The sequence below is a fragment of the Apus apus genome, chromosome 1, assembly GCF_020740795.1.
Source record: "Apus apus isolate bApuApu2 chromosome 1, bApuApu2.pri.cur, whole genome shotgun sequence".
Classification (NCBI taxonomy): domain Eukaryota; kingdom Metazoa; phylum Chordata; class Aves; order Apodiformes; family Apodidae; genus Apus; species Apus apus.
Window position 1 is genome coordinate 14,436,333 of NC_067282.1, and position 13,597 is coordinate 14,449,929.

At 36.5% G+C, this 13,597-nt stretch overlaps 1 protein-coding gene across 8 annotated transcripts in view; it reads left to right on the forward strand.

Moving 5' to 3' along the window:
• YAP1 (Yes1 associated transcriptional regulator) overlaps positions 1-13,597 on the forward strand; it is an 88,849-nt gene that overhangs the window by 54,798 nt on the left and 20,454 nt on the right. For 4 of the 8 annotated variants that reach the window (XM_051634068.1, XM_051634082.1, XM_051634075.1 and 1 more), the window contains exon 4: positions 1,902-2,015. The exons of the other annotated variants lie outside the window; for them this stretch is intronic. In XM_051634068.1, coding sequence (XP_051490028.1) covers positions 1,902-2,015 — 114 coding nt within the window. The remainder of the gene's footprint in view (positions 1-1,901; positions 2,016-13,597) is intronic. 8 annotated transcript variants of the gene reach the window in all.

Here is a 13,597-nt window from a genome sequence, read left to right on the forward strand (position 1 = left end):
ATGTCGCTATGCTCCTGTGCCCCAGTTTTATAACTGGTTAACTGGCTGGTGTGGTAACAAAGTTCTTTGCGCTTCAGCTCTCAATTCTACATTGAAGTCCTGTTATACTGTGAATATATTGATTTATGATTTATGAATGTTTTGCAGTGTTGTCACTCTTTCTTACCTGTTCTGATCACTACCTCTGGTAAAAGCTGAAGCACTCCTGTTACTTGTATGCAGCATTTCAAGTTTGTGAGTGTTAAGGATGGGAAGGAAATGTCTGATGTTTAGATCACTGGTTTTCTTCACTTGAAAACCTATAGCACTAGTGGTGGTGAGATTGCAAGAGAGGCATAGTTTCTGAGCTGAAGTGAAAAAGTATAAATTAGAAATGTAGTTTGCAGGGGATCTTCAAAGACCACAGGGAGAACTTTTTGTCCTGGTTATGTGTTGGGAATGTTGTAGTCTTTTTAACATTGCTCCAAGAACCTCTTTCGAGGTTAAACAAACAAATCTTTCTCCCTCCTCCTTCTTCTTCTCTGCACCCCCTCACCTCCCGCTTTAGCCAATGATTATTCAACAGGAGGATGACTTAAGACAAAATTATAAAAAGCTAACATACTTTAAACATGGATATAGTAGGTACTGCAGGCATTTATCAGATACACACATTTTTGTGTGGATATCTGACTCTCATATGAGATTATGATGTTTGTGCATACCTTACATTATGCAGAATGGTCTGTTTGTCCAAGTTTAACAGCCAGATGGATTTTGCTTGTGTATGACTATATTATACTGAGGAAGAGTGAAATCTGAGGTTCCTGCAGCAAGTCTTGTTCTAATTTCTTTTACGTTCTAAACATTTGTAGTGGATCTTTTATAATTTTAGGATTGTACTTAAATCTGAGGAAATACAGGCAAGATCCTCCTGTATCTAATGTAAATATTTTTAAAAGCCCGTCTCTATACTAGTATGGAATTAAAAAACCATGCATTTGTAAAGTACCTGACAGATAAGATGAGGTGAATGTAACTTTAAGAAGTTTTTAGTCTAAGCAAAATACAGATGGATGTATTGTATAGAGTTGGGAATGAGTGGTTTATGAACTTTATAGTCATGAAAGGTGGTTTTCTCAAAAGCTGCTATTTGAAACAAAAGGGAAATACACTTCAAGAGTCTGTGTTTAGACATGAGCTCTGGACCCCAGAGCACCATCATCTACCTCCCTTTTACTGTTTTGTAAATGCAGGTTTCCCTGTCTGTGCCTTTCTGCTCACAGAGGTGCAGCCCTGCTGTTTGTAGCACTGTCTTTATGTCTGCTCCTGGTGTTTTCTTGCTATTGCCAGTTCATTGCTTGTTTGCTTCCTGTTCTTCAAGTTTGTGTTTCTGCTTGCTTAAGCCTTTAATGCTTTCACAGAAGGGTATGATGTGAGATTACAGGCAAATGAGTTTTGTGACTTTTAAATTGTTTGTGAAAGAGGAATATTTCAAGATCTCATCAGTGTTAGTTGTTGCTGCTGTTCAGCCTTAATCACTAGATGAACTTCCCCGTGAAAAGTAGAATATCTCTCTGCTTATCCTTTTTCCTGGTGCTCATGCTGGTTTCATTCTGGCAGGCTTGACTTATTGCTGGTTTTGTAATATAGCAAAAGGAAGTGTCAAAAAGCATATGGAAGGACACAAACAAGTTCTAAAATTAAACTCCAAATTCTGAATCAAAATTATAGAAGTGCTTTCTGTTCTTTGATTTCCCACCCACCACTTCTTTGCCCTTATCCCAGTAATGTTAGGCATGAGCTTGAAACTCTTCTGTTTCATGTGCTGTTATATATGTAAAATGTTGGAATTTTTTTTAGATCAATTTCAGCTGGAGTAAACAAGAGCCCGCCATCAACTCCTTCCTTCTATATTGCAGGCCCACTCCCCGATGGATGGGAACAAGCTATGACCCAGGATGGAGAAATTTACTACATAAACCATAAGAACAAGACTACATCTTGGCTAGACCCAAGGCTTGACCCACGCTTTGGTAAAAGTTCCTCTCACTTCAGAATTTTTGGTTAACTTCAGTTCACTTAGCTTTAATTTTGCAGGCATATTTTGAAAACTTTTTATAGTATTATTAAAATATATTTTAATTTGAATTATAGAGACCTAATTTAAATAATTATTTTTTTAATAAAAGAAGATACAAAGGATTAGCATATATCCTGTAGGAGTGTATGTCACCAGAGTTTCTAAAGCTAGGGGTTGGGATTTTGCCATATGATTCATACAGTTCCCAAAATTGGTGGCATTTAGAAATTACTTACCTAGAAACAGTTTCAGCCAAGCTCATTCTTCCCATTAAAATTGCAAAACATCACCACAGAAAAATCTTTTCATTCCCAAACAAATACTTGCTTTCCTTTGTACTATCCTGAAGAGGGCATTGTCAAATAATAATTTATACTGTTTAAATACACTTGAAACATATACCAGCTTATAATTCCAGCTTGTCACAGTGATGGTCATGACAAAACTTTCTGTTTTAAGCAATACAGAGAGAAACTACTAGTTTTCTTGCTTCTACTTTAAAAATCTTTTTGTGAGGTAAAGCTTGTAATAATGGAAATAAAACAGTAAATAAAATAAATTGGGGATTGCAAGGCCTAGATGTAAAAATTGAACAAAGTAGAACTGCTATCTCATTTTTTGTACTGTGCCTGTGAAAATCAGAGCTGCAAACATTAAATGAAATATTGGCACTGATGACTATGAACAGCAATAGCATATCATATTAAGAGACTCTAAACTAGGTTATTTGATTGTCCAAGTGATTGTTCTGAGGTATTTAAGGTGGTATTACAATTTTAACTTTTGTGTAAAGCCATGACCTGTGTGTGGAAGCTTTACTAGCTGTATTAATTTGACCTTGATTTGTTTTTCCAGTAACTTACTATTTTCAACTCCTTTGGCTTTTAGTTATTTTTCCAGAGCCATGGAAAAAACAGTAGGGATTAAAAAAAAAAAAAAAAAAAAAGAAGATCATTGTGGTTTTCAGGCTTTAGTTTTGGACTCGGTGCAACTAAATGAAAACAGTGTGCAGATCACTGAGTAGGTCAGGCTGAGGGGATACAAAGCCTTTGAAGCTTTACAGGGGTTGACCTAACAACAACTGTGGGCCCCTTTTGGGAGAGGCATTAACTCCATGAATGCCATATAAACACAGAGCTGCAAAACCCAACAGTCACTGTTCTGTTGTTTTTCTGAAATGGCTATTACAAGTGTCAGCATTTTTGTTTTGTAGGTTTGAGTGTTTACTTTAAACATCCGTTTGCTCTTATGGAAAACACCAGATTGTCACACTTTGTTTATAAACTGCTCACCAGTTTGTAGACAGGTTGAACCACTGTGCAGCTTGAATCCAAAGGTGGGGCATATGTGGAAGGTTGTCAGCTTTGGCAAATGTCCGTGCTGGCTTTATCACCAGCCAGAGTTGCAGACCTGTTTGCTGTTGCAAGAGGGGTGTGTGGGAAATTTGCAACTTCACATTTACCTTAATACGTGAATAAGGCTGAAAAGGAAGCAGGCAGTCATTTTGAAAATCAGTGTTGCCTTTTGCAGTTACAAGAGACAGGTCAGTTATATTTACTGAAGTAATCTTGCAGGTTATGTGTTTTTCTTTTCTCTGTAAATGCTTTATAGTTTCTCATGATGACCTGGAATTAAAAAGGAGTGTGGAAAAAGCTTTCATTGACAGAGGTCGTTAGTGACATGAATCTTGTTTCTTAGAACTCTTTTGTACTGCTGTAAATGGTATGGTCTAGCTATAAGGGGAAAAACTACTTGTCTTCTGCCTACTGAAACTCGTCAAATGTTAAGGCTGTGCAATTAAACTGAAAGAAGAAGTGTCCAAAAGGCTGCATAAGGATTTCTTGTTGCATAGCTTCCCTTTTTGGGCCCACTGCGTATGTGTATCCCAGACAGGCTTGAGTACATGCCAAGGTTCTTTATTTTGTGGTCGGACTTTTAATCTGTTCCAGACCTTTTCAGTCAAAGAGCTCAAGTGTAACTGAAAGGGGCAGGAAAGGAAAAAAAGGAGGGGGGGAAAAAAAAAAAAAGCATGTGGACTCTTCTGATCTAGAGTGATGGCAAATAGAGACAAGCTGCTAGCTGCTGTTGAGCTTGAAGGAGTTTTCCTTGAAATCTTATGTTGTACACTTTGTATTGTGGTTTAAGTGTTTATCATTTGAGCCAAGAAAATACAAAATCTTATTCCTGTTGCTCTTACTTGTGACCTCCTTAAGTCACTCCAGTACAGACAAAAAAAATATCTGTTTGACAGAGCTGACTTACTGAGACTTGCATTTATTTATCATGTGGAGATCCTCAGCAAATATGTGCTGTGACCCTAAATAGCATATGAATGACTCAGAAGTTTACCTTTCTGTGCTTAATATAGGTTGAAGATCCTGTGGAGTTTGTTTTTTTTTCTCCTTGAGAATCACCATATTCTTATCTATCCTTGTGTTTTAGTATAAGGGATTAGTTTTCACTATTTTTTGACTACTAACACTTTCAGAAGCGATCCTAGGTGAATTTATCTTTGTAATGTTGAAGCTTTTGATTAGTACAGTGATACTAATGTTCATTGAAAATGAAGGGGAAATTAATTATCTTCCTTGACACAGGCACTTTCACCAACCTGAAGAGCCATTGAAAACAGAAAGCTGTTGAATGGTATGTGCAAACATAGTCATTTGGTCCAGTATTCAGAAATAGAAGGTTTGAAGAATCTTTGCCCTTGTTACTTCTGAATTTCCAGCTTCCAGGGAGACAGCCCTTAGGGCTCTGTATGTTCCTCTTGAGATGGAAGCTATGCATTCATCTTTGTTTTTCCCTAGTAGGTGTGCATATACCTCTTTTTTAATAATAAGTAGTGCTGAGAATTTTCCGTTAATGTGGCTAGAAAAGGGAGATGAAGGACAATTAGTTTGAAAAAACCTGTTTTAGGTGGACACACCTACTGACTGACTTGATAAGGGGAATTTGGTATTCCATTTATACTTTTAAACAGAAAATAAAAGGATGTAGTTAATAGGGATTCTTTCTTGGAGCAGGCTTTTAAGACTAATGCAGCAGATAAGAGTCTCTGTCAAAAGACCTGACTCTGGAGTATGCTGGGTCTTAAACCTGAGTGCTCCAAGTTGGAGAAAAAAACTTTGTTTCAAGACTCAGATCTAACATCTTTGAAGTGGGCTTGAGGTCTTCAGCTAAACCACTTAACCAGCAGTGAAGTCTTGTTGTGGCTCAGATGTTGATCTTCCATGTCTGTGTATTTTACTTCAGAACAGTTTTGTATTGGGAGAATTCACAAACTTTAAACTCTAGGAGAGAACTAAGTATGTAAGGAGGGGTCTTCTCGTGCCAAGCACAGGCAATCATAAAAGATGACATGGGATCAAAGGAATGGGGATGGGAAGGGGGGTCTTTAGGCCTTTGTCAGCAGGGTTCTTTGTCTAGTGGAGCATCTGGTACAAACATGCTGTCCTACCTTCTCAGTGCCTTTGCAGGCGTCTTAGTAAGGGGCTTCAAATTACTTTTAAAAAGTTATTTCTTTAAGAGAGTTGGACTATCAGGTTGATAGTATGTTTTTTACTATTTTGTCTTTTATTAGCTTCTGCTGTTGTCCTTGGGTCATTTTTCACAGGTCTTACTGTTTTTCATAAGCCTTCCAGATAAGTTTGTATGTGTTCTTTGATAGTCAGGGACTGTCTAGGTAGGAAGCAGATCAGCTACGCATTCTGAGTGGCTGGAGTTGGTGAAGTAGAACAACATCTACTTTTTCCATAAAATTAAATTTCCTAGAACCACTTGAAGCTTGGAATTGTTCAACTTTATTGCTACAAGCTCCTAAGAATAGGCTTTTGTATGAAATACTGTTAAAGGGGCTTTAACTGTTACTTTAAGTTTGCAGATGATAGGACTTGGTTTTGAAATGCAACTTTAAATTGAGGATAGTTAATTTGTTAAATTGAAAGATGGGACCATGAACTTGAAGTGGGAGAATACCAGGAACTGGCAGTTGATTTCTGTGTGCCTATTGGGTTATTTTAAGTCTTGTGTACTCCACTAGAATAGTCAGACAAGTCTGTCTGTAGGAACAAGATACTTTTTCAGTTTTTGTTATTTTATTTCAGACTTCAGTTTCACAGGTTTGTTACTAGTGAACCTACGAGTGTTACACATGCCCCTTCTCCTCTTTCAAATTTTGGAGCTGCTGTATGAGGTATGAAGCAAAAGATGCGACCTCAGGGTGAAGTCATTGCCAGGACTTTGTTTCTATCACTCCTACTTAGAGACATGCTAATGTTTTTTTAAGTTCTGTATGAATTTTGGATGAGGGGGGAGGCAAGGCAGGGCAATGTTTAATAATGGAAATTATGGAAAGTGCCATAGGAGTTCTGCATACATTAGCTGCTTGAACTACACAAGTAGGAAAAGGAATAAAAGTGATGATAACAGGAGGAGTACAGAGAATTTACATCAGAATTTTCTGCTTCCTTCCTTTTGTAATGTAAGAACATTTTACCTTTAAAACAATGGAAAGGCCTTGTTTGGAAATACTGAATAAAATGAACGTGTAGATTTAACTGACACATGCATTTATCATTTCCATTAAAAGGAAACCAAACAACACTACAAAAAAAAACACACACACAACAAACTCAAACCTAAAAGCTTAAGCTTTGTAACATCTACTGTTAAAGTATCTGCAATAGAAAGGAGGTATTCCATAGTGTTGCTTTCTTATCCCTTACCTATCTAGCACTTTGTTTAATATATGTTCCTTCAAATCAGTTTGTAGGAGCCTTGCCAGAGGCAGATTTGTGGACATGATAGAGGCAGAACCCTAGGCTGGAAAACTTCTGTTTGGCCTTTGGTCAAAAAAAGCCTCAGACCTTACATTTGGTCACAGTGATGTTACTTTTTAAGTTCCAGATCTGCCTTTCGTTTTTGCACAAAAGCAGAGCAGGAGCCACATTTACTTTGGATCTGCAAATTCGGTGGCATATCCTCTCTACATCTCTCTAAAACAAAGTGGGCTTGACTCATCTGAAAGATCTAATGGTATTAGACTTTTCACTTCCCTGTTTCTGTTTTTCCAGAAGAAAAATTTCAGGAGGTCACTTAGGATGAGGAAGAAGACTTCTTTGTTTTGCTATGTGTGTCAGAGAATGTGTACAGACGGAGCAGCATCAGTTCTCAGTGAACCAGTGAGTTGTGTCACAGAGAGCCTGTTGTGAACCTACAGAGGCATGTGAAGTGACACTGGTAAGCATCCGTTTGTAATGGCGGATGCCGCCGTTACGGTAGTGAGAAGAAATGCTGATTAGTTACTCATCACCATATCCAAAAGTAAAATCTTAGGTTTTTTTGAAGGCAGGAGGTATTTAGCTCTCTTTACTGAATGGAGTTCAGAAGAAATCATTACATCTGTCCACAGTTGTTATATAAGGATGCAGTTATCTACTTTATGCAGAATATTTGTACACTAATAAAAGGGGAGGAAAAGTCCCACTTCTACTAAGTAGTTGTAGGTTTAGATAAGTTTATACCTGTTTTGGATTTGGTTTTCAGAAGAACTTAATCCTGTTGGAGAAAGGATTTTTGTTGGTAATGGTGTTTTTATGCCAGTAAAAATAACACGTACTTCTAGTCTGGTGCTGAAACAGCTGTGCCAGTGAACCAAACTGCACTCCTAATAGGGCCATTTTTCCCAACATATCCTTCTAACACTGCAGTTTGCATGTCTCTGTTAATGAGCATACTAGGTCAAAAATTGTGGATGCATTGTTTTGAACACATTGTTCATTATCTGTAATCTAAATATATATGCACACAATAATTATGTACTCTGTATCTAATCTTATACAATCTGAAATTCAAAGAAGTGTCAGCTTTTTTCCTCCTTGAACTCAAATCATGTTGAAACACGATATCAGTCTCTTACATACAGAAAACAGTTTTTCTGTTTCTTGACAGTATACGGTTGAATTTTATTTTTTTTTAATTACAGTAGGGTTTACTGGATTTTGTAATTCCTGTTTAATGATTTCTAATGGGTTTATGACAGATTTAAAAAACATGCACATGCCATATACACAGGGTTTGTTCCCCTCAAATAATTTGAAGGAAACCTGCATTTAAAAAAAAAAAAAAAGTTTTCAATTTATTTTATAAGAAATTGCACAGAAGCTGATGTTTTGGCCTGTTACGTGGTGATTAAGCAGTGAATCTGTTTGCAGCTAATACCTTATGTAGCCACTTCGCTAATTAAACTTCAGTCGAAGATGCAAACTAGGGTTGATAAAATACATTTTGCCAGATACGTGATGGACAGACATGCGTTCTTGATGAGCTCAAAGTCCTGCACATTCTGTAGTCCTCGGTGTTTCATACATACACTTCAAATGTAGATGCCATTAGTTCAGGTTTTATCTCATAATCTGTCCTATACAGTGTATCCTAACTAGACATAGTTACAGTACTTATACTTACACTGTTATATTACTTAGACTTGCACTGTCAGTTCTATTCTGTGAAGATTTAAAAATAAAGTCAAATATTTAATAAAAATTGTTTAGACTTCCAAAATGAAAATTAATTTCTTTTTAGAGAATGATGAATGTTTTGGTTTATAAGAAAACACTGAGCGGAAGTTTCTTATAGCTATTTATGTTGCTGCTGAATCTTATTTTATTTCTGACTTGCCAGAATATTTTAGTTCTTCTGAGACTTGCATACATTGGGTGAAAGTGCTTTCTGAATATCGCTATTGATTTCTAAGGGGAAAAAGATAAGCTCCATGAACAACTGCAATAGTATTTTATTCCAGTTTAATTTCCAGTGTGTTAAGAGTATGTCTGTGGATGCTACAGAGTCTTGATGATCAATAAATCCAGCTGTTGTACTTCTGCATTTTAGGATACAGAAAGACTTTTAAAAGCAATGACAGCTTTATCAAAGAAAACCACTGTTAAAATGAAAATATATTGCTTTAATCAGCAGGTTCTTCTAGTGATGGAAGAACAAAAAGAAAAATTAATTTCATTTGAATACAAGTAATTGATGAACGCAGAACAATTAATCTGTAGTTTAGACACACTTCTGTACTGGTCTTTTCATTAGATATGCCTTATTTTAACTAAGAGTCCAGCTAAGGAGTGGGTGATTATTTCTTTTTACCTGACTTTGACACTAAGATTTGTACACTTGAAACAGCAAAATGAGGGTTGAAAACAGTCTGTTTCAGGTTTCCCTTTCACTCTAACCTCCAGGATTCTCAGATTCATCGGAGGCTGGAAACAATGGAATATTTTGTTGTGCTAATTTTTAGGTTGTTTTGTAACAGCAGCATTATGAAACTGCAAATGGGATTTCCTTAAAGTAATATAGCAATGCATTCTATAGAATGCAGTCCAAAAGCATGATTTGTATCCTGATTAAACAAATTGTTGATCCAAGTCTCTAAAAAAAGCCACTTGGAACAAGTTTTTATTACTTCCGAGACTCATTCTTTCAGATCTGCTGGTAATTTTTGTTTTTTTTCTTTGCAGCTCTTTTCAGTGTAATTAAAGAGGATTTTTGCCTTTGTTGCAATGCTGCAAACTGGCACTATTCAAAAACCTGCCAAAGCCAATAAAGATGCATAAAAACTGTCTCGTTTCTAAATGAAGCTGAGGGGGACACGTACTCTTTTTCAGTTCCCTCAATGAAAACTTTGATTATTCTTATTAAGAGCAGTAAGCTATAGCATGCTCAGATGCTGAGCTTCTTTTTTGTTGTTTGGTCAAATAAAACATTAAGGACTTGAAAAGCTTTAAATTTGCAGATTAAAATTAATTTAAGTTTTGAAGGGTGAAATGGTAAATACAAAATATAAACCATCAGACATTCAGCTGTATCTAATCATGAAGGGTTCTCTACAGCAATCTTTGCATGTAATTCTGCATAGGAGACAGGATCTGTGTTACTGCAAACAGTGTCCTGGGATGTGTGATTTAGACGGGCATAAGATCTTGGGAGAGAATTAGCCTTTTATGTTTGAGTTGTTAACATTCGGCTGGCCTTTTGTCTCTAGCTCCATTGACTTGTAATTGTTTCTCTAGTTTGGGTTTGGTTTTTGGTGTTGTTTTTTTTTTTTTTTTTCAGGGTTTTTTGGTTTGTTTCTATTAAGGATGTAGATGGCAATCTAAACTTTTTTTTCCAGTAAGTGTCAAGTATTTTCTGCTAGGGTACAGCATAGGCATTTTGCTGTTGAGTTTGTTTAGTAGAATATTTAATGGTTAACATTTGAAAACCACTAAATCTCAGTTGTCGAAAGCATATTGCAGCTATTAAAATTGACTGTATTCTGTAGATTGTGAAGCTAAGCTATATTATAGGATATTATAGTTGCCTGTGTTTAACTCGTCTGCCCCTCCTCCTCCTCACTCAAATCCCCCTCTTTTAGAAACAAAGACTTGTTTGTTCCTTCTCTGCCTGTGAGGTCTTTGCAGCCTCTCCTGTGTGGGTGCAGAGCCCCTTACTGAAATGCTCTCCATGCCCATGGAAGGTAAGGAACAGAATGCTCAGAAAACTGTTAAGTCCTAACTCTCGCAGATAAATGAAGCTTTTTGCCTTTGAATTCAAAGTACTTAAAAAGAGCTGTATATGCTATGGTCATCACAAACCCATGAGGTGTGGAAAAAAAAAAAAAGAAGCTTATCTGAGATCATATTGATAAGCATGTTCTTTAGAGTTCAGATTTCTGCAGTCATGTATGTCCTCAGTAAGTAGTGGAGAATTGAGAATTAAAAAAAAACAACAACAAACAAACAAAAAAAGCCAAACAAAAACCTAAAAAAATCCAAGCAACCAAAAAAAAACACCCCACAAAAGAACCAAAAACCAAAACAAAATGAAAAAAAACAACTCAACAAAAAAAACCTTTTAAACACTTTTTGTTCCTGTCACTTGGAGCAATATGTGTGTTTCCTCTTTTCATTAGATATTGTGCTGGAAAATAATAGAAAATTAAATTCTTCTGTTTCCCTTGAAGATAGCACACTGCTGTAATCAACCAAGATGGCAGAAAATAATTTAATGTTATTACTTCTGGGTTTTTTTCCATTAGTTCTTCGCTTGGGTATGTTGTTAGTCAGTCAAATTCAATTAGCAATGTCTTCTTTAATGTACAAACTTGGTGGTTTAATTTCTCATTTAAAAGTAATTCCCTTACATAAAAACATCTGCATAGTCTGTTCTGAGGACAGTCTAAAATCTTGTCAGTTGGAAGACTTTTGAACTTGCATGCCTGAAATAGTAAAAATGCTCAGAAAAATCCTTGTAATGGATTCTTGAGTCAGAATTTAAAACTACATTTTTAGATTCAGTTTCTGAATAGTTACTAAATAAAAATGAAATTTCCCCTCAATATTTCTTGGCAAATGTTAAGTATACACAGAAGTCTTACTATCTTAAGATATTAATGTTTTAGATACACCTATATTTAGAAACATTACTTTCACAGTGGACATTGCAAGATATTTTTGGGATCTACGACAATGGAATAAAATTAAAAAAAAAAACCCAGATAAACATAATGGGGTGTCTTACAGTTTTAATTGCTAACTTGGTAGATGGGAAGCGAACTGTGATCAGGGAGATCAAGAATAGTAAAAGCAGCTGTCAGAAAGATACAGGAATATATAATATGAAGAACTCAGCATGAGAGAGAAATTATTTTCAGAGCTGCATATTAGAGGAAAAGAGACCTTGGGAGGTATTACTTGTATGGTACATGAAGGAAAAACAAATTCATAACATGTTGAAGGGATGTTAGTGATACTGTAACACTTAAGTGTTTAAGGTTAGAAACTGTTAAACTTTTATGAGGTCATCTGTAGCATGACTTGGCTGTGAACTGCATGAGGAAGGGACTCCCAAAACCATGGTTGAATAATTGGAGACTAGACCACAAAAGTGGTCTTTTTAAACAGAAAGAAAATTGGCATTCTTCAGCTTTGGGTACTTAATTTTTACAATCTAGGTAGTTTGCTTTTAACTTAGAAGTCCTTCTTTCAGGTGACTGTAATTTTTTAACCTTTGTCCCTCTTTACTTTCCAGTGTAATTGACCTTCCATCTTGTTTAATAACAGGGTTTGAATCCTGGAGCTTCTGAAGAGTAGCACAGACTTCTGCTTGAGTTACGGAATTAGCTAACAGCAAGGGAAGGCTTTTTGTTTTCTGTCCTCACCTACTAACCCCTTCATTGTCTGCTTTTAAGGTGAAAGAGAGTGAGATATAAAAATCAAAAGGCATCATCCTGATTCCAGACTTGACAGGATTTAGAGTAAAAAGAGGAAAAGGAAAAGATGTATTCCCCACTCCAGCTTGTCATGTCCAGCTTGTGTTGAGCTGCTAGGTCGGCTGCTTTTCTTTGTTGCATTGCTCTCTTTAGCTTCAGCTTTGGTCTAATTTGGTAAGTGTAGGCAGTCAATTGCTGTCAGTCTTGCAGCAGAGATTGTCCACTGAAGGTTCTGGAGCTTGTAATTACAGTTCACTGCTCACATCCTTGTAGGACAGCTGTTGGTGCTGTTGAAACTTTTGCTTAAGTTTCTAGTGTTTTGGAGCATATAAATCTCCTTTGTCTGTTCAACAAGCTGTACAGTGTCTTTCTGTTTCTGGCCTAGGGACCACAGCTTACATTGCAAAGCTGGTTAATTTGCTCATCCTGGCTGCCTCCTTCCTAAAGATCAGTTTTGATAGCGAGATGTCTTGTAAGATCAACTGCTTAATTTTAAGGTTAAATCCACTGCAGTGTCATTCTTCCCACTATTTTTCCCCCCTCTCTGGATCAGGATGGGACTTGTAGGTTGAAGTTGAACCTCCAGCCCTTTGCATTCGCTCTGCTGTTTCTACTTAGTATTAGGATTCAGTTTCTATTCCTACTTTACCCATTTACTTACCTTTACAGGAAGTTTCTCTTCCTTGTGATTGTATGTCTGGAGCACTCTCACAAGTGACTACAGAACAGATTATTTCAAATTGCTTTGAGCAATTTGACACTTAATTTTATTTTGACATGACTTAGGAAAATGTGACCCACCTGTCTATTAGACTGTTGACTCTGCTGGACCTGTGAGATAGTTGAAAGGGTGGACTAGAGAGTTGAGTCTGGCTTTGACTTTGTTTTTTCCTCTTCTCACCCCATTAACCATATGACATTTCTTCCTTACATGTTACCTCTCAATGGAAAGAAGAGCTATGGCATGGGGAAACAGGAGCAAGGCAGTTGCCATTTTTACTGCTTTTGTTAGATAAATATATTTAGGCTTTCTTGGAGCAGAAGAAAAGCACTACTGTACCTTAAGTTGAACACTCAAAAGGCAGTGGAGGCCAAAGGGATTTTCAGAGAAAAGATGATACAGCTTCTTTATTAGATAATTCTCCTTTCTTGTGTTGAAAGTGTTAGTGTTCAAGGAATTCTTTATATATGATGAAAACATTAATGCAAACTAATACAACAGATGGTTTTCTTTGTACCAAGTCAGCCTGTCGTCCTAAAAGAAGCTTACTGCCTTT